The 22135-nt window shown below is 39.8% G+C and overlaps 1 protein-coding gene across 3 annotated transcripts in view; it reads right to left on the reverse strand.

Annotated features, from left to right (window-relative positions):
- Positions 1-545: 545 nt before the first annotated feature.
- Positions 546-22135, reverse strand: part of PHF21A (PHD finger protein 21A) — a 263268-nt gene continuing 241678 nt past the window's right edge. For 2 of the 3 annotated variants that reach the window (XM_067557629.1, XM_067557628.1), the window contains 9 exons: positions 21897-21995; positions 19183-19234; positions 17896-17975; positions 17382-17442; positions 13952-14115; positions 6487-6642; positions 4751-4826; positions 4328-4431; positions 546-2153 (listed from right to left, as the gene is read on the reverse strand). In XM_067557629.1, the coding sequence (XP_067413730.1) occupies positions 1905-2153; positions 4328-4431; positions 4751-4826; positions 6487-6642; positions 13952-14115; positions 17382-17442; positions 17896-17975; positions 19183-19234; positions 21897-21995 (1041 nt within the window). In that variant the 3' untranslated portion in view covers positions 546-1904. Of the gene's footprint in view, positions 2154-4327; positions 4432-4750; positions 4827-6486; positions 6643-13951; positions 14116-14169; positions 14193-17381; positions 17443-17895; positions 17976-19182; positions 19235-21896; positions 21996-22135 lie in introns of all 3 variants that reach the window. The other variant, XM_067557631.1, reaches the window with a different exon arrangement.

Below are 22135 nucleotides of genomic sequence, written 5' to 3' on the forward strand. Positions count from 1 at the left end.
ACAGTCTTTGGCCCAGTGTATTCATATATTAATATTAGCGGAACTGGGTAGCCATGGGACACACCCACTGCATGTCCGGGATCAGCACTCTTAACTGACACAATCCCTATGACAATTCAACTCACAGGACAGGCTCAGGTACTCATAGTCACACTATAATGCTAAAGAGATAGAATTCTGGAATAAGGCGATAAAATAAAAGAAGATTTCAGGTGTAACAAATCCACTATCTTCCATCCCCATTAATTCTATACCTGTGCTCTAATCAGTCCATATTTAAATATTACAAAAGCATAAAGGCTTTAACAATCATGCTGCCAGTGCTCTTCTCTGGGCTACTAACACATGAAAGAATGGGGAGATGTGATAACAGGAGAGACAAGACAGAGAGCTCCTTCCGATGGAGAGTGAGTTGCAGCACTTTATGATTTGATTCTGCTTAGAATTCAGCAAGTGGCGTGTATGATATAACCTACAGAAACCTGCCCCATTGGATTTTAAAACACAAAACACAGCAGAATGTCATCATAATAGGCAAAGTCTGTGTCAAAAAATTCTAAGCACACAGCATTTTCTCCAGTTCTGACACCTTTTTAATAGAAATCACTTGTTTAGGAAACAAATAGCACTTTTGTAATTTTTACAATGTTTCTTACCTTGATCTTATTTTAAGTAACACTAGGAAGACCTCAATATCTTTTATTTTCCTTTTTAATTTTAAAAAAGTTTTTTTTTTCCCCAGATACAAAGATTTTGCCCTTGCATAAAAAAACAGTGCCCAAAACGATGACACAAGGACTCACAAAGACTCACTGTATCTCACTGACACTATTACTTCTAATCTATACCATGCAAGGTCCCATCTACCTCTTTAATTAGACTGTCAGCCTGAATAACAGCTTTTCTATTCCTTATTTATTTTTCGTTACCAAAAGAAAGAGAGGAAATGAAAGAAAAGGACGTTTCTCTGTTCAGTTCACACATCTGGGTCATGTGCTGCTTTGTTCAGGATATTTTTGTTGTTTTATAAATATAGAAAAGAGTTGGAACCTCGTTTTCAAGTAAAATCATTGATGCACATTTTCCCTTGACACATCCTCTTTCAATGCTTCAACTCAACCATTTCGATCCCCTCTTCTTCCTCTGCCAACAAAGGCTTCCTGGATCAACCTGAAGATCCAAACCAATCCAATTCTCCAATGCATTTCATTTGTCTATTGTGAAGAAACAGGGTTAACCCAAAGCTGCCAGGACAGTAAATCCCCAGCCTGCACATGTGCTTGTTACTCAGTGAAAAATCCATCCCCATTTCTTTTTGTACATCTCCTGTCTAAACAATAGTAAATACTGCTTATTTGATAGACTTGTCCCTTCTGGGCACTGGGATTTGTTAATTTATATTTCTGCTTTTTGGTTTAATAGTACTGAGAGTTTAGAAACAGGAAAAGCCCACAGGCTCTTTGGACTTATTTTTTCCCTAGCTAAACAAACTGTTCCGCAAATAAGGATTTGAAACCTGCTCTCCTCCCTTATCCCTGCTCCTCACCCCAAACAAAAATAAAACAAACCTATAGTGGCTGTGGAGGCTGCTGCAGGCACACACTGGTGTAAAATATAGAGAGAGTAAATATATTATTTCACTTGGCATGGTGCTGGCAAAGAACCCCCAGCTGGCACTATTCATGTAACATGATCCAAACTTTGCATGTACACACAGAATAAGAAGGATCAATTGGCAAACTCTGGTGCCGCCTGGCACAAGCATCTTCACGCTCTCTCTGGAACCAAAGAACTAAAGAATTCTGCACTTTCCAGAAGAAATCCGGTTTTGCTTTTCTAGAGTTTCATTATTTTGCTCCTCCTCCTCGCCGCCACCTCCCTTGGCTCTTTCTTACTCCACTGTGTTATTTAGTCTCATCGCCCTTGTTACAGTTCACCATGCAGCTCTGGGAAGGGGCTGGAGTGGAGGTGGCAGCATTAGCATTGTTAGTGGAGTCCATGCCATTGGAGATGGCTACTGAATTGACCTCAGAGTTTATGGGTTTTGAAAGGTCAATGCCTTGGATGAGGCGGATCAGCTGTTTTACCTTCTCCAAGGAGCTGTGCATCTCCTTCTGTTTTGCCAGGATGGTATTCTTCATTTCCATACATTTCTGCAGCAAATTAGAACAACAAAAAGCTCAACCACTACACCCATAAGGATAACTAGTGGAATGGAAGAGGGTAAGAAAAGGTTTGGATGTTCATCAATCCAGATATAGGCACCTAGCAAGGAATGTAGTTCCAGAAAGGACTGCACCTAGAAATTCACTTTTCCAGCTTGGAGGAAGATAAACTTCAAAGCTGCACACACACATTTAATTAATATTTACAGGTAAGTTCAATTGCCAGCAGGTAACTACTACCTGCTCTGCCTCCATTTATGTTATCTCCCTTATAGATTAGGAAATCACCAGAGATTCCTCCATCCTATTGTGTTTCTTTTGGAGGAAAATATGGGGTTAATGTCCAGCTGAAACTAGCAAGTTTTTATTATTTTCTACTAGTATTGCATTGCATCTGAAATTCCTCCAACTCAGTTCTGCAAATGCAGGCATCCTGTAGGCACTGCCTTTGTTGACAGCACGTATGTCCTGCTATTGAGATATTGCTTTTATATACAGTTTTTACCTATTTTAGCAGAAACATAATTTCCTCTTCATAAATAAAAAGGGTGACTTGAAGAGAAAGACGCAGTGCCCTTTTCATTAAAATTCTTATTTTGTGGCCTTTTTTTTTTTGCAGGGGGGGGTCAAGTTACAAAAAACTCCAGAAGCTCTGATAACAGTCAAGGCAAATTAGCTTAACCACTTTATGTTTTAGGAGTTCACAGATGAAACTCTCTAAAAGAAAAAGGAGAAGGCAGCCGATACCTTCTCTATGGATGTGGTTCAATTTAATTATGTAAAACACACATAGGTCCCAACAGATGTCCCGCAGGAAGATGGTATCTTTTAAAAAAGCTTTGAAGCCTTTTTTCTACATTGATCTTCAAACCCCCCTGGTCTCAGTCCAACTTTTAATATATATATATATATATATATGACAGCATCATAAAAATAACCACCACAACTGGCACTAATTGACCCAATGTTGGCAGTTTGAGTGAAGAGGTAAATAATGAGTGGTCCATGGAGACTGAATTCCCTTTTCACCTATAGATAATCCCTTTAGGTCAGGGCTGAAGCACATCGATGAATGGGTGCTGCCCATGAACATGGCTGGAGAGCACGTGCTCTGCTACTTGCCATGCCAGACAACACCAGCCTTCTGGTGATAAAGAGAATACTCCAGTCCCCAAGCTGCTAATCCAGCACCTTTCACCACCACTATGATATTTAATTTCTTCAAAGAAAGCAGCTTATTTATCTGAGTTATTCTATTATGTTCAGCATTAGAGGTTTTTTGGCATGGAACACCTTATAAATATTTTTTTTAAACAGAAAAAAAAAATCCCAAAGTATGTGAGGGTGAGTATAGTGAAATAAATTAGAACTGTATAATGTCGCAAACGTTGGCTATGGAAAAGAACTTAGCATTTATAGTTCTGTGATATTAACATGGGCCCTCCTGAGGATCTCATGTTTACATGTGGTGACTTAGGAGTCCACCTTGTTTGTTATAGTGAGAAACAATTACATGCTAACACATAGGTTCCAATTATTACTGTTACAAAACAAGATGGAAAGCATGGTTTCTGGTTAGGGGGAAGAAGCATGGCAAGGTATAATTACTATTAGGCAGGGGCACCTAAAGTTTGCCCAAACGAAGACTGCCTTGGTGACTAGCCAGGAGCCTGAGGTCCAAACTTGTGAGTAACATGGAGTACACTGCAGTTGCTTTCATTTCAGATATGATGGGGTCGTGCACCAAGGCTGTAAGTCCCATAATGCAATTCAGCCTAGTGACTTGGAATAAAGTGAAGCATCAGATATTAGGACCTGTAGCTACTTAGGCTTTTCTTCTGTAATAAAGATAAGAGCCATAGGTCCACTGTACTTCTCCATGGGTTGTGTGTCAGCTGTTGGTATTCTGGGTTACCGTACAACTGCAAGGTACAGCTAGCATGAGTTCATGTTGGCTGTACTTTAAGCATCCAAAAGATTCAAAGCGCAGGGGAAGGAGCAAGGTACAAACAGAAACTTATCCAACTCCCACTAATTTCAATGGGAGTTGGATCAGGTCTACAGTACCAGTCTCTAGACTTGTGCTCTGCCCATTTATATGGTGCTAGAATGAAAGAGCTACAGAGAACAAGAGTAGAGTTAAAGGGGAGAAAAATACTTACTGTTATGGAATTGCTGAGCTGTTTGACCTTCTGCTCTAGTTGTTCTCTTTCCTGTTTTAAATCTGAACTCCATTTAAGTAGCTTCTGTTTCTCTTCTTCTTTTGCTGTAAAAAGGAATAGTAATCCTCTCAATGATGCATATTTAAAGAGTCCCTGTTATGCCTTTCAGATGGAGTCTCCAAGTTACTTTAGACACATTGGATCAAAATGAAATGCACATTGGAAATAGCACCTGCATAAATGAAGAGTCACATGAAGCTTTCACAAAGTACTTAAACTGCTCTTTCACATTATTGCTTATTATTATTATTACTTATCAAAGGTTTTCCCCTTAATTTCCTCTTTAAAACAAGTCCTACCCAATCCCATTCCCAAAATAACATTTTACAAACATGAAAGCAAAGGTGTTCTCTGTTTTCCTACCTGCTTTGTATGCAATATATGAATGAACAATTGCTAAAGTCCCTGGCCATGGGATTGCTTCTTCCTTCTTCAGCATCTGAAAGAAAAGAGTGTGCACATTTAACTGGCACATATTTTACCTCTGGGAAAGGGAGAAAGAAAATGGGAAGAGATAAAAAGAGAGGGCAAGACAAAAAGCGTTTCTTTCATGGCTATCATTAGATACAACCTGTAAACATAATGCCTTAAAATCCTGTTCCAAGGTTCAACAGAGGGAATTATTCACATCTGTATTATAGCCCCCACAAAGGAGGCCTGCTTATCACAAATATCAGCATTTTCTCACATTCCCTCATAATCACAACATCTTCTGCTCATGAAACTTAATAAGTTAAAGAGGAATGAAAAGACAACATATCTGTTCTCAAACTTGCCAGAAGACAGGTACATAACTATGGGTCAGACAAACTGATGATCTAAGTTGTTCCTGGGAGAAACCCTCTGATGGCATAGAACAGCCTCCACACCACACATATGAACTTCACACTTTCCAACACATAAGACATGACACTTTCCCATTTCCACTTGCTCTCAGGATCATGTTATTGGTGTTGTCAAACCCTCCTTAGAAGGGTAAGCATCATCCTTGTCATTAGAGCATAAACAGGTTCCCTCCTAAGATACCTTATTTAGAGAGGAAGAATGAACCTTGGTAGCCCACCAGAAGGAATGAACTAGGGGATCAAGGCCCGAGTCACTCTAAAGCAAAATCTCTCTGACACTTAATTTATTTTCTGGTAATCCTTCAGTAAAATAATAAACAGGAGATGGTGGTGGGAGAAGGGGATGAAAGGAAGGCTATCCGCCCCCCCCCCTTTCAGCTACAACCACATTGAATCACTTAATCTATTGAGGTTTTTTGTTTGTTTTTCCTGAGTTACGGAATATGAATGTGGAAATGCCAGGTTGCTTTCTTATGTTATCATCTGGTTAATAGAGGTTCACATGGACAATCAAAGCACTCTCTTAGGTCAGACAGTATGTTAATAGCTTCAGGCTGTTGGTTCAACAGCAATCCCATTTTAATTCTTGAAGTTCCAAAATAGGGGAAATGAAAATAGCAGTTTACTTCTTTATCTTATAATCTTTATGCCATTAATGGATGAAATAACATCTTATTATTCCAATCCATTTGTATACTTTTAAAGAGGGATTTTGAGGGAAGAAGGTCCAAATCATTCATCGATAGTCATTATTCTGAAACTGAATGTACCACGAAAGAGAACAGGAATGACAAACTTTTTGATGTTTGGGTTTTACCAGGAAGCAGTGGCTCAGTATTTTCCCTCTTTATTAAGGGTAGGCTTGTGCAAATATACTATTTATTTTGGACAAAGAACTACCACCTTTCACTGAAATTCTGAGTAAAAAAGCTACAGGAAAATCCCTATGGGTCATATAGAGAACCTTTCCCAAAAGTTTGTGTGCTTTGCCCCAGAAAAGCAGAGTTGAAACACAAGGGTAACACAAAAAGACCGAGTCTGGGAGCACAAAAGCAAGACTTAAAGGCTTAGTATTTGTGAGCATTCGAACAGTGGCAATTTGATGAAATTCACACAAGCCTAATTACAGATCAAATAGATTTGCTCAATGTCAGGCTGTCCCAATCTACTAAGCCAAGTGATCAGGTTATTTTCTTTAACTTGGAGAAATCTTTGTAGTGCACTGTGTGTAACTCCCTATCTTTCAAACAATACCTGGTCTTGACATTTGGGACAGATCCACATGCCCTTGGGAATGGTTTTCAGAGGTGGGTCCAGACAGTCCAGGTGATACACACGTGAACATGTGTCACACATCAGCAACTGCCCGCTTTTCCTGCAAACACTGCAAAAATCCTCATGGATATCGCCCTATAAAATTGAGGGAAGGGGGTGAGAAAGAAGAAGGCAAAAAGTGAACTTTGACCTTTGACATCTACATCCTAGTTGAATGTAAACTCTTCAGCACAAGCTACAGCTATGGCTCAGTTCTTTTTAAGAGGTTTAACAGGAAAACCAGCAAAGATGTCAGAAGTTCAACACCCTCTGCCCTCCCCAGGTGAGAGGCCCTAGTGAACACTTGATACCACAGTCTTTAGTAACAATCTCTACCCCACCATGCATCTTAGGAAGATTTTCAAATATTTCAGCCTGCACTGGTAACATACCCACTTTCCATGGTCCTTCTAATCTTTGGATGTAAGCACAGCTCCACCTGAGGGAGCATACAAATGAGGTTGCCTCTTGTTCACAGTCTTCCCTAAGAAACCTCCATAGGGCAATACTGAACTTTAAAAGAACACCATCAAGTAAGTATTTAGAGCACTTGTGATATCCTTTCAAACTGTTATACTAAAAGAGATTAGTGCTCTGATTTGTAAATTAAAGAGAATGGACCAAATTCATCCCTGAGGTAACTCTTTAACTTCACTAAAGTTATACCAGGATACATTTAACCCATTATATTTTAAAAATTAATTGCCCATGCCTCACAATAACTATTGATTTCTGCTTCATCATTAGCGTAGGGACGTGAGGGGAGATCAATGATGACAAAATCAAGAGGGAAAAAAATGTTATTTTCAGCCATAAGAGGCTTTCACAAGGAACTGAAAAATTAGTAGATAGTGTCCTTTTAAAAATCTATGTTTAACTATTTTTGCATTACTACTGGAGGCACTTCCTTTTCCCAACTATTCACTCCTCAATGACTCCCCCAGTGAAAAGTTCATAGCAAAGTCAGGTCTGTTTTTGTCTCTTTTTTCCTCTCTCTCTTTCATCATTCCCATCTCATGCTTTGTGATTCTAAATAAGTAGACGTTTAAACAGAGGAACACACAAGGAAAACAGCTTAAAAAACAGAGAGCAGAATAGGGACACCCAAACGCTGCCCTTCATCCACCTGGGCTGCTCTGGCAACTTGCCACACGTTAAGGTCCAATCTCTCAAGCCCTCAAAACATGCAATTCCCATGGACTTCAATTAAGTTTCATGCACAGAACAACTGTAGGATCTTGACCCTAATTTGTCTAAAATGAAGCAAACTGCAAGTGTATGCCTCTTTAATATGAAATATCAGGGCATGCAATGTTCCTGAGTGCCCTGTTTATAGATTTGAGGAGTTTTGCCATCTAGAATTATGCTAGACTTTGCCTCACTCCTATACAGTATGTGGCTGGGCAAGAAAAAGTGGATTTTTTCTTTATTATGGATAATGTATTAAATGTATGCAACAAGAGATCCACCATATTATCAACGAAAATCATACACAAATACAATCTGTTTTTGGTTTAACTTTCAGACTCCATGACAGATAAGTCTTACTCTAAGGGGAACTGCTCTTCATCCCTTATCTTCCAAGGTTAGCACTACTGTCCTGTTTTCTACAGGGTCAATCTTTCTTGACGCTCAGTGCTATGTTTTGATTCCATAACTTCTGTGAATCAAATGAGTGTTGGGTTCTGAAATTGGTTAATCTTTAATACTAAAGAGAGTTCTTAAATGTTAATTGAAGAATCAAATCAGTGAGATTTCATGCCTCCTTTGAAATGACATCTATGTTGCCAGGCTGGCAAGAGCTTCCTTTTCCTCTTTCCTGCATTGTGTGAATGCATAGAAGAAACAGAAGGCAGATAAGAAACAAGATAAAGGCAAAGAGAAAATCCTCTGCAACCCAGTCTTAAAAAGAAAGTCATCCTAGAGCCTTTTGAAGTTCTCCATTAATGAATAACCCAATCTTATGAAGTGCTGAACATCCTCAACTACCACTGAATACAAAGGCAGTTGAGGGCATTCTGCACATAGTCGATATCTTTCAGGATTAGACCCATTAAGCACTGAGACATCTGCTATCCTACAGAATCAGATCTAGGCAGGTGATTTCCTTGAGCAACTGACACTTGCATGAGAGATTATCAATTCAGGTTTAGAATTCAGTGGAATGTTGATTGATGATTCATGTAACAAGATGGGTTAATGTGTGAGGTATTAATTTTCTAGTAATGCCCCGTATGTGCCAACTGGAATCTCTCTCACACACACATGCACGCATGCACCCATAGCCCTATTTTCATCTTATCAAAGTAATAATGCAATAGTGCAGGACATTTTTGTGGGAATTAATAACTGGTGGGTGATTCCTCAACTCCCCCCACCAATACTTAATTCCCAGGAAATGTTCCATGTCTTATTTGTTGTTAATAAATGAATGTATAATATGGGCCAGATTGTTGTTGTATGTCCCCCTCACATTGCTACACTCTGGCTACAGGCTTCTGGAACAGCTCCGAGGGGCCATAAGCAGCCAAGTGTAAATCAGAGCAGCTTTAATTGAGGTTGCTCTAATGCATGCTGGAGACTGAGAAGACCTGCAGCTGACTCCAGAATAGGGGAAGCACAAAAGGTAACAAAGTCACTTTTGGCCTCACCTCCTCTGTTTCTACACCAAGCGAAGCTTAGACAGAACAGAAAATCAACTGTAAGCTCTTCAGGGCAGGGACTGGGTCTTTGTTATGTTTGCACAGTACCTAGAACAATGGGGCCCTGGAATTTAGATGTCACTGTCAGAGAAACAAATATAAAAATAAACCAGCACTATATGTACATGTGTGTGTAATCTCTATATTCATATGTATGTTCAGAGGCATGTTCAGAAATTTAAATTTGAATACTTTTGGAGGGGCATGTTAAACACACACAAAAGAAAGGTTTGCGTGACACCCCCCCACCCTCCTGATTTTTCCAGACACCTCTGGAGGGGGACACCCAGCAATGAGGAGTAGCCTTGGCAACAGCACTCTCCATATCCCTGCAGCCCAGGAAGGGAGGAACCTGCTGCTGGAATCCCAGTGCTGCTGTCTGCTTTGCACTTGCAGACTGCCCGTGAGGTGAGTCGGGGTGGAGGCAGAAGCAATGGATGGGGAGACTACAACAGCAGGGAAAGAAAAGGAGCAGGCTGCAGTTGTAGGGGTGAGGGAGGAAGAGCTCAGCCAGCCACCCTGCTGCTTCCTCCCTTCCTGGGCTGCAGGGACACATGGATTTTTTGGGGGAGGGGCGAGCTCCTGCTTGCCCCCCCTTGTGCACACCTCTGTGTATATTACATCAAAAAAAGCCTGTGGGAAAAATGAGTATATGACCATAATACTTAGTCCTGCCTCAGTGCAGGGGACTGGACTAGATAACTTACTGAAGTCCCCTTGAGTTGTTCATTTCTATGATTCTATATATTTAAAGACTGTATCATTATGCTTATGCACAAAAGGACTGAATTAAGGTTGCACAGGCAACCTTAATTCTGGCATCCCCTAATTTTTGAGAGCTTGCCTTTGCAAACAGAACAAACGTTGTTTGGATGTAATTTCCCAATTTTTAAAAAAACTTAAAAACTGAAAGACAAAAATGTCATCCTGTGGAACCATATTGACTCCCACATGTGGATTATCACTGTGGATATTTAGATCCACAGCATAATCCTCTACCATTTCAGCTAACAGAGTAACTAGCAGCAACAGAAGGCTGTTTTCTTCTAAGTGGACCTGCCACTAGGGTGGCACGGAGATACACGCTTTGCCAGTAGATTTTAGAGCAATTTACTAGACATCATAGGAATGTCAAGACACCAGAATAATAGGATTAATTCCAGGTTCTTTAGGAGATTGTGCTCAAGTGATTATAGACCTTTCCACCCCTGTCTTCACAGCCCTCTCCTTGTCCTCTTCTGCTCTTTTCTCCCCCTGCCTGACTCTTGCCCCTGCCCATCTTCTCCTCCACCAGCCCAGCTTCCACCCCTCTGTCCTACCAATTGTTCCTACTTCCCTGACTCTCATCATGTGCCCTTCCCTGCTCTTGTACCTGTCCCCTCCCTCCTGGCTCCTATTCCTAACCCTGATCCTTCCTAGGCTCTTATCCCTCCTCCCAGCTAGAGTTCCTGTCCCTGTCCCTCTCTCTGCATCTCTTCCCACTCCATCACCCTGTTCCTTACCCTGCTGCATTCAAGTTAGTCTGTCTCCTTCCTTTCCTCCAAACTGCCTATGTGCCAGCAGGGAGAGTACTAACAGCACAGGAGAGAGAGAATCTCACTGTTCTCAGTTCTGGTGCCTGGCTGGGAGCAGCAATTGCAGTAAAAGGCCCGCTTAGCCCCAGAATGGAGCATGCCCAGTCATTCTGCATGTGCAATCCAGTCAGCTTGTAGGAACTGTGAGGTGATGGAGCATGCTCAGTGTAGCTGGAATCATCAGAGAATTTTGCTGCCAAACTCTAACAGATCTCTATTGAGCATATGCAAACAGATTTTTCACAGACATAGTATGGCTAAATTTGGCGGTGATTTTCATGAGGATGTCAAAAGGCAAACCCCTGATTCAAAGGCCATATCCATGCTAAATTTCAAGCCCCTACTCCAAAGCATGTATGCCACACAGTTTCTCAAAAAAAAAAACCAGTTACAAGACTTTTTTAACTTGGACAAAACAATATATTTTCCCCTAATTATGTTTTGTTAAACAGCTGAAATGTTTTAGGTAGAACTTTAAAAAAAAAAAATTCAACTTGAGTTAGACACCCAGTGTGGAAAGTTTCATGTTTAAATTTGGCGAAGTTGTCAGAAATTGAAAACAGGGTCTTAAAATGGAAAGTGTCAGGCAACCTTAACAAAGATAGCATTACATGCACCACTTATAATAAATTAAAATCTTTGTAAACTAGCACTGTTCTCTGAGTATCCCAGTATATCTTGTGTTGGATATCTAATTAGATTGTAAGCTCCTTGATGCATAGGACTGTATCTTTCTCTTTGTATTCCTGTACAGCACCAATCATATTGCTGGTGCTTAAATAATTAATATTTTGCATTTCTATAGCCAAGAATCTCAAAGTGCTTTACAAATATTAAGTCTCAATACCCATATGAACTAAGGAAATCTATTATCCCATTTTACAGAAGGGGAAACTGAGCCACAAGAAATTATTTGACTTCCAAAGGCTACACAATGTGAAAGACTATGAACAGAACCCAGATCTCCTGACTTTCAGCCCTGTGCTTACATCAAAAGACCATTTTTCCTCATAATAACTATAATTAGAATATAATATAATAAGAAATCTGTCATGCAATGACCATATATTTAATAGCCGTCACTATTCTGGTGAGTGTAAATGTGAAAGCACAATTTTTAAAAACAAATTCATGGAGTTGTTTTTAAGGTAAAGGATTCATGATAAATGAATCATTTCTGATACATTTTCTGCTTTTAGAATTCATAGGTCTTAGATATTTCAGAAGGCATCTATCACTGTGGTATCTATTTCCTTTTAAAATCAAAGCTAGCTATATCAATTGGTGGAAAATGTGCACTGGGTGAGTTTTTTGGATGGAATTCTTTTTTTAAATTAAAGCAATAATATTAATATTTTAATGTTTTCTTCTGTGCACAAGCTGGGTAACCTGTCTAAGTTTTAGTATACAGATTTGTATTACTCTGAGGGGAATGTTGTGCTACTTGCTGACACACTATATTACGCTGAGCTGAGAGATAATTTTAACTAGTTATCCAAATGCATGAATATGCATTATATATTTTAATAATCTATTGTGTCAACTTGCATGTTTCCTCTGAAGTCTTTGTGTTTTTTAAAATACAATCATTTAATTAAAGTAGTATGTTAAATCACAGCGCACTGAACCTAAATATTAACCAATTTCACCAAAGGCAAGAAATTCAGAATCAGGATGTAACACTGGAATAATATTGTCCTTAACTTAGCCTGTGGTAGCCAGGCATTGTAATACATATGATAACACATCACACTGTTCTGAGAACTGTTATGCTCTGGTCACAGGGCATGGTAAAAAAAAATCACAGATATCAGAGATGGACGAGACTTAGTTCATCTCTTGGAGCCAGCATAGGATTGTTCTCTAGAGCATATTTTCTAGTGGTTTGTACAGTTTAGTCCCAGGAGATGGAAATGCTGCACCTTTCCTTCAGGAGTCTATTCCACAGCCTCATTTATCTGACTGTCAGGTAATTTTTCCTGATGTTCAAATACTGTTCCATTCTGAAAAGTGATTATTTAAAAAGGATTCCTTCTTACTCCATAGATGTGCTCCCTCCCTGTGTACCAGGGTTGCATTTGCTAACTTTAGTGACTAAAGTATATTTTGATTGTTGTATACTCCTGTTACCCCTGCAGAGCTGGTACAGTTCAGAGGGAGGGAGATGGATTCTATTCCACTGTGTGCATTGTCAATAGAATTGGCTACTCAGTTCCAAGCACTTACTTCTGTGCATAAGAGTCAATGGGGCTGCATAGGAGTTATCGAGGACCCATTTTGGACTTTAGAACTTTTATTACTGCTGATGATGTATGTAAAGGAAAGAGTCCAGCATGCCTCCCATATCCCAGGGGTACTTTGCAGCACTGATGATTGAAAATAAAAAAGCATCTTTTTACCTATAAACTGAGCCCATATAACAGGAGTTACTGAAAGATAAACTTTTACAAAATCACTTTTCAGACTAGAAGTGCACGTTGACTGCTGAGTATTCTTGTGTTAGTTGTCTCACTCCTCTATTCCCCATATAGTACGGGAGTGCAGAGGCAATGTACTCAGTCACACCAGGACACGAAAACCCTGTGATCAAGTGCTCTGAGCACTGTGTGATCAAGTGCTCTGAGCACTGTGCCCAGCTATTCCAGGTGATTCAAGAACATAAAATACATCATAAAGATCAAATCAATAACTCAGAGATGAACATAGATCCAAGAGATTGTTCTCTTCCTCCTCTTATTACAGAAACACCAGCAACTTACTGCTACTATAGTCTCAAATAACAGGACTCATTCTCCCCTTCCCAGTTCCTCACTGGAATACAGATTTAATTCAGTCACACAAGATCTCAGACAATACACACTGAGGAAACATGCTCATCTAAGCATGCCCAGTGTATGCCAACATGCCAATCAATGACTGAATGTCACAGAAAATATCTGCAGTACTATAACATAGGCACAAGAAGTAAAAAGTGGAAGGTTGGGGAATAAAAGAACATTGGCATGTTTCACTGCACTGAACCATGACAAACAGTGACTGAGTCTAAAGTAACAAAATCTGAAGCAGTTTCCAAGGTGGCTGGTTCTCCACGTCTTTCCAAAAGCAAACCCCTCCCCAAGAATTACTTACGTCTGTGGAGCTGGGGCTAGGCAGGGACACAGGCTGAACAGATGCGGGGAAAGTAAATGTGGTCTCTGTCTTTTCATTTTCAGGGGAGTCAGGATGACTGGATAGAGGGGATGTGGGGGTCAGTGCCCCAAACCCCAGCACCGTGTTGTATTTAGGTGGACGACCTACACATTAACAAAAGGGAACAAAAAAAAGGGGGGGAAAATGATCTTACATACCTTTGGCCAGTGGTCCTCATTGGCTAGCATGAAAAAGGAAATGATGTAGCACAGAGAGGAAGTTAATATAGGAGTCACAAATGGAAGGAGAGAAACAAAGATTTAAACATTTTTTTTAGAAATGTACAGGTGGAATTTTTAAAGAAATGAATGCTTGAAAGATGCATATCAGAGGATTGTGAAAATAGGCTGTGAGAAAGGTCAAAGGGGTCACTCCCATAAGTGCGGACTGTGGCCTCATTTCATTCCAAGCAATGAGACTGCCCAGTTATCAGGAAAATGTGTTGGCATCAAAACCACAGGCAGGCTGCATTGATTTTCCAGTTCAATTTTTCCACCTTTAATCCCACATCTCCCTATCTATCCTATGCCAGCATACATCTACCCAAAGGTCCTTCTATTATAACCAGCACTCACCATCCCAAGTCTCCTTTTCTTCCCTACATTTCCATTAGGCCAGCACCTCCTATCCCAGAGCTATGCCCACTATCTCAAGGGCAGGTGCTACTGTCTTATCCATGACCCCAAGCACCTACAAAACTAATTCTACCCAGCTGAGGCTTCCCAATTCTTAGATTCTTTCCTAACCTCCTATAGTCACGTATCCACTGACCCAATCATACATATATATTGTAGACTCCTTTAGAAAAAGCACTAAGTGCAAAGTCTGCTAACAACAGCCTTCATACAACTGAGTCATATATTGTATGACTATGCATAAACACTATATGTGTTTAACCCACCTTTCCACATACTAAGTTACTCTGTGGGTCTGGAAAGATCACAAGGAATAAAAGTCTAGGAATAATTACCCAGATCTTATAATAGTATTTATAGGTTGCCAGTCTGTACCCAGTACATGCTGCACCTTGCACTTGAGTTCTAGATACTTTTCAAAAAGAAGTACATCCTTGGAAGGAATCTTTGATGGTGATGTCCATAGCTGAAATTCCTGACATGACCAGCAGCATCTAGAATTAAACCAAAGCCCTACAGGGCACAGGGCTGCACAAACTATCCTCTTAATATACTGCTGTATTAATTCAAATAATAAAATTACTGTATATCCCAAATCTTTTATCTATCCCATCTGAAATTATTTTACTAATCTGGTGCTGATGAGGGGTGCACACTCACAACGGAGAATGAGAATAAGGACAGTAAGACAGCAGTGTGCAAAAACAGTCTAAGAAAATACCATATATACATATATAACATTCTTGTGCATTTAAAAATTTATAAGTAATTCTTCACACAATGTTTTATAATGGAATTAAAAGGTCATTGGAAACATTGTTATATGAAGGAACATATCCTTATGTGCAGTGCATATGTAGTATTTTACACATGTGCGTGCGCGCACACACACATACACACACACCCTTGTTTTATTGTCTTTCTTTTTTAAAAACACAGTTAAGGTAATGGAAGGTGGCTCTGGAGACTGATGTCCTTTATTTACTCAGAGACAGCATGCCAATAGAATTGCAAATTTCTTTGTACTGCCCCACCTCTGAGCTTCCATCCTGAACTGAAGAGACCATCTCAAGGAGAGCAAGGGTCATTTGAATACCAGACCTTTTGGCCAAGAATACCAACATTGGAAATGATCAGTGCTAGCTATGATCATGGTTTATGTCATGTAGGCACCTGTTCAATATGGACTGGACTGGGATCATCAGCTCATAGAGGCCACCAAACAACCATCAAAGAATTAAAGATTTTCAGTCACTATTGTCCTCGGCCAGATTCAAATCAATAACTTTGAGGTGAAATGTTATGTATTCCATCCCTAAAATACTGAGCCATCTAGTCTGTTACACATGCATGCACATGCACGCACAACATACAATACACTGCTGCACACACAGCCTCAGGTTCATCACATCACACATGGAATACATAGAACCCTGACTTTAATCACAAACTATACAGCAGTGGTTCTCAACCATTCCAGACTAGTGTACCCCTTTCAGAAATCAGATTTGTCTTGCGTACCCCAAGTTTCACCTCACTTAAAAACTACTTGCTTACAAAATCAGACATAAAAATACAAAAGTGTCACAGCACACTATTACTGAAAATTGATTACTTTCTCATTTTTATCATATAATTATAAAATAAATCAGTTGGAATATAAATATTGTACTTATATTTCAGTGTATAGTATATACAGTGGTATAAACATGTCGTTGTCTGTATGATAATTTAGTTTGTATTGACTGCTTTTTCTGTAGCCTGATGTAAAACTAGGAAAATATCTAGATGAGTTATGTACCCCCTGGAAGGTCCTGTGTATCCCTACTTGAGAACCACTGCTATACAGCATGCTTGGGTGGGTCATGATGTTAGAATGCTCAGTCATTTGTTTTTGAACAGTGAACCAAGGAGCAGAGATGTTGGGAACCATTAAGAGCCATTAAAGGAGAGCGTTAGAAGTTAGGGAAAGATTTTCTTTCCAGATCTGCATGGCAGAGCTCAGTTCTGATATTCAGCACCACACATAGAAAGAGAACAAAATAGTCAAGCTCCACTGTAATGTTCTGAGAGATAAATTTTACCTTTAAAAGTAAGCGTTTTAAAATGTCACCTGTTCTGCATAAGAACTGCTGCCCTGTAGGTGAATTCCAATGAATAACATATAGTATCTATAAAAAAGACAATTCCTTCTTGTAGGACAGGTGGCATTTTAAGGTTCCAGGATGGTAGTTGTTTTTGAAGAGTGCTTAAGGAGAGTGGGGAAGCTTTCCCTGTGGAAGAGAAAATGCTTTGGGGGATCCTTCCCTTGAAAAGCAACACATTGTGGGGAATGAGCTCTTCACACTCTGAATTTCCCTTCCTGTAAGATTAAGTACACTTTTTCCATACTGTTTTGCTTCCTGGCAGCAGCAATGCAGCTTAGGCAGTATTAAGAGCACCTTGGCGGCAACTCTGTTCCATTAAATGGTGTTCAAACACCTTATCTTACACTGTATTCTATATATTGTCTCATTTGTGTAGCGAGAGACTGAAATGCTGCATTGAGCTGCCCCATAAAGCCAGCTGCGCTAACCCCAGAAATTTCAGTACTTGTTTACCATGGGCATTTATTGTGCAAATGTAGTATCACAATATACTTCACTATTTCACTTTCTTTCAGTCTGCAAGGGGACTGCTGATGGAAGACAGAGAAATATGCATACAGCAGGGTGGCATTGTTGAAAATAACTCACCTCTTTTACGTGTCCCAGGATGCATTGTGCTGTTCAGGTATGTGACTGCACTCTTCTTACGCTTTAGAGGGGAGGAAAAGAACTTTAGCTGGCTAATTTTTTTTGTCAGTAATTAAATCTGTAATAGCTCAGGCAGAGCAGTACAGTACAAAGTTTGTCCTGTTCTTGAGAACGTAACTTTGTAAATGTTAGCTTTCCATACTGCTTCTGACATCTGGACTGCTGCAGACCAGTGCACAAGCTGACCTCCTAATGGCAGGACCAATGCTTACTTGCCCTTTAATGCCAGATTTCTAATGGGATCGTGGTGGAGGGGGAGAGAAGTATTAAGCAGAAATAACTGTATTTACTGTATAAAACCCTGATGGTTACATCACTACTTTGGTCTCTCAAACTATAATGACAGTCTATCTATTTAGCTGGGCTTCAGAAATCTTAGTAGGTAGTAACATGGCAGCAGTAAATACAAATGCAGAATGAAATTGCCAGCTTTCACCCAGCAAAGGACTGATACCTCAGGCTCGAAAACGGCTCCACTGTACACTGGATTTGCTGTTGTTCTTCTTTTCCTCTCTTGTCTCTTACTTTGGATTTCTTGTGAAAAGAAAGGTTCAGGTTGGAAACTAAGGATCCAGAAAGCATATAACATCTACATTATACAGTCTGCAAGCAACCACATTCTGACTGTGAGGCTTTCCATGGGAAGCCAACAATGCTGAAGACAGCCATCTCTGTTACACTCCTGGGTTTGAAAATGGATAATGGTAAAAATAAATACATTGCCAGACTGGTTTACGAAATGGCTGCCTATCCATCCCAAATGGGAGAATCTGAACACAGATATTTTATAGTATAGTATAGTAAGGTTAAATGTAAATCCAGTAGCAGGCAAGGAAACCTTGTTGATATTTAAGGCATATATAGTTAGGGTTGGAAGGATTCCATTTTAATCAGCAACTGTCAAAAAGTCGATTTCACCATAAACACACAAATTGACAAAAAGAAAATTTCCATTGATGATAATCAAAATTTACAGATAGGCAAAGTAAGAAAAATACTGCCTGAAAACTTATTAGAATTTATTAAAGGCTATTTACTTTGTATACTTCGACATGTGATGTTGACAATTTGTATTTTAATGGTTATGAAGCTTTAACTTTTTTAATCTTAACTTCTATTGTCATTAAATAATAGTTGTCTGACGCACAATTTCCAACAACTGTGAAAATTTAAATAGATAAAAATAGGAAGATGCTTAAGAATAAACATTTATATTATCTGTTGAAATTATATAAAAATAAAAATTGACTTCTGCCAAACCTAAATTTAGTACAGCAATGTGCAAGTCTTTTAATTTCTGCAGATTTTGGCTTGATTTCACTGTAATCCAGGACTAAAGAAATGATCAGAACTATTGAAATTCAGTAACCCAGCATGTTTACCAATCTACAACATGTCAAATGAGTGACAAATCCAGAGAAGGGGCTAAGGTATACTAACCTATTAGGTAACTTCTTCAAACATGAGGGCTACACAGCAATCAATTAGTTTGTCACAGTTTCCCTCCCAGCCAGCAGAGCATAGATAAGCAACTGCTTTGTTTCCATCTAATAAGGGAAAAGGGAACGAGGAGGCAGGAACAAGTTACACCCAAAGTGCTGTCTGAGAACAGCCCAAGTGTGATCTTTTTCCTCTAACAGAATCTGCACTTTGGTGCAAGGAAAAAAAAAAGAGTGCACTTCACACAAGAACATTTGGGACTTTTACTTCCAATCTAGAATTGCTGAGTTACTTTTCTTACCTTCCAGATGGTCATGTGTAACCAGTCCCAAAGACACCATGAAGGCAAGTTTCTGTGCCAGAGAGAGAGAACAGAGTTAATTCCAGTTACAGTCATTATTAGGAGCTAATTCATTTAGCTCAGCAAAGTCAGTTGATAGCCAACCAAATATGAAAAATATTAATAATTCTTTGCTCTTATATAGCACTTTTCATCTGTAGATCTCAAACTGCTTTCCAAAGGAGAGACACTAGCCCTATTTTACAGATGGGGAGACAAATACAGGGAGAGAGTCAGGGAGAAGCAACTTGCCCAAGGTCACACAAGTCACTGGCAGAGTTCAAAAAAGACTCAAGGTCTCAACTCCCAGACCAGTAACGAATTCACTGGATCACCAGCCCTTAGTAGCTACCAACACAGTTCAATTGTCAGTTAAACATTGCTGGTTAAACAGCAACATAATTCTCATTGTTTGAATCCCAAAGTTTTTCACATTGTGAGCCAACAGGAAGGGGCTCTGGAAACCACTAATACTCTGAGAACCACAGTTCAAGAACTACTACTCTAACACTAGCAACAGATGGTTTCAACAACTCTACCATGTTGGCAGTCAGAATCAATTCAGGTTATCATCCTCATCGAATTGAGGGCTCCTTGAGGGAGCTTCTAAACTCATCCCGAAGGGCAGTGAAGCTGACTGCAGAGGTGCTTAGACTCCAGACTGCAGTTACAACTCAGGTACTCCAGAGGGTGGCAGGGAACTGTTCCCTTTTGGGTAAATCAAACCGTTGATACTAGAAAGTGGCAAGGATAACCCAATAAACCTGGAGCCATTCCTTGGATCCTCAGCTGTGTTTAGATCTAACAGGCCACCCCTCACTGAGAAAAGTGGAGGTTCTCCTTGAGGTTCTCATAGTTTCAAGGCCTCTTTTTGTACCAACCTGCCTTTGGATCTGAGCTTGAGTGGAAACTAGGTGAATGACAGTGAAAAGGATGGCAACAGAATCTATCCTTGATCTTATTTAGTTTCCATGCCCTCTCAAGATCTGTGGTCAGGTGGCTCTGGACTTCAGCTTGTCCCATGGGACAGAAGGAGGGCTGGGTACCAATTCAGAAACTGCACCTGAGAGGTGCTGTTTGAGAGGCCTTTAGTACCTTTTCTGTGAGGAAAGACTGGAGAAAGACTTCAGTTTTATGAGCATGAGAGAGAGGAGGAGGTGAGAAATAATACAAAAATTGGACACCACCATGACAAGTGACTCATCTCAAAGCACTTCAAATAACAGGAGTTAGAATTGGCAATATCTTTCCACTGCAAGATGAGCACCATTTGAACTTGTTTGATCTTTTTGTTTTAAAGTTTTGGCCACGTCTTTGTTATAGCACTGGACTTAACATGGCACTGTCAGAACCGTAAACAGGGCCCAGTAATAATACAATGCTATATATTTCAATTACTAACAGATTCACTCATTGTAAATAGCTTTTCAATATTAACTGGAAAGACTGTTTACAAACGATTTGCTAAGAGGGCAAAAACGACAGATGATGGAGCACAGAATGGGAAGGACGCAGATTACCACCACACTGCTATTGTAGTTGGAAGAAATTGAAAACATTCAGAGTAGTGGCTCCTAATATCACTTCAGCTCTAAACATGCAGTTCTCTAATGGTCACAGCTTTTTAGAGGGTTCTTATTACAGTGCAGAAGGCACGGGTGCACTCAAGAATAGGAATCTGTACTGACAATACTCAAAAGTGAACCCAATGGTCACTATGAAACCAGTTACACTATAAAATACAGTGGAGTTAGGGAACGTGGTTGCAACATGATTAGGGCCTGGTCTACACTGGCCACAGATATTGGCGACGGTCGATATGCAAGCTATGTACAGCAACTTGCATATCTCCCGTCAACTTCCTAATGTCTACTTACCACTGTGCTGCGCCAACGGGAAATGCCCTCCCGTCGACACAGTGCTATGATTCTTGCCGGGGTGGATTTACAGAGTCAACTTCTGGGTTCGATTGAGCAAGTCTTTACTGCCACTCAGTTGAACCTGCAAAAATCGACCCTGCTCTGCCGGCGATGTAGACATAGCCTAGATACGCACTATTACACTGCACTCCATTCAGGAAAAGGGATCAGATCATTTGGACTTAAGATGGGATAGGTTCATAACCTATCTGTCTTAAGGTCAAAAGGGGTAACAACAGAAGAGGCTCTAGGGCCAAGATGTTCCTTTCTTTTCTGTTTACTAGAATAAAGGTGTCAAGATGGTAAAATCTTCTCAAACAAGATAAAGATAACTCTCCAGCCTAGGGAATAATTCTACAAGTCTAAAATCTCAAAGGTATGGAAATCAACAGATGTACTGTATGCTTTCTCATTAGCCTGGCTAAGTTGTTTGAAGGATATTCTGAACTTTTAGGAGTAAAAGGCTCAGCATCCACAATTCTGCCAGTTCTGAACAATTTTAAGCACTATTTACATTTAAATTTATTATTCCCCATCCTTATTTCCCAGTCTTCTCCAGTAATAACGCAAACGAGTCTTGAGAACAGAATGGGGGAAAAAGAAATTGTGTGTGAGAGAGAAAAAGTGTGTGTATGTATAGCATGAGGGGGAAACGAGGAAACAAATACACTATTTTTCCTCTTGGGTTTATGGTGTTTTTTGAAAGACAGAACTTCTCCTTTTTCTCCTACAGAAAGAATGCATTTGCTCTGATACCTGTGGATTTTCTTCTCGTTTTGGCTTGGGTGCAGCCGGTGGAGTAATGGTACGACTCTCTGTTTGTTTCTCCTCTGCTTCCACGTGGGGTTTAATAGTCTGAAAAGAAACAAGTATAACTCAATACTAAGAAAGCATTTTTTAGTTAGGGAAAAATTCAGTGAAATGAGTAATTTCAGTTTAGTAGAACAATGGAAAAACAGTTGAAGAACCAACTGGCAGTGCCCCAAAAAAGATTT

Source organism: Emydura macquarii, unplaced genomic scaffold (genome assembly GCF_026122565.2).
Source record: "Emydura macquarii macquarii isolate MOO-44397 ecotype Brisbane River unplaced genomic scaffold, CSIRO-AGI_Emac_v2 contig_1876, whole genome shotgun sequence".
Classification (NCBI taxonomy): domain Eukaryota; kingdom Metazoa; phylum Chordata; order Testudines; family Chelidae; genus Emydura; species Emydura macquarii.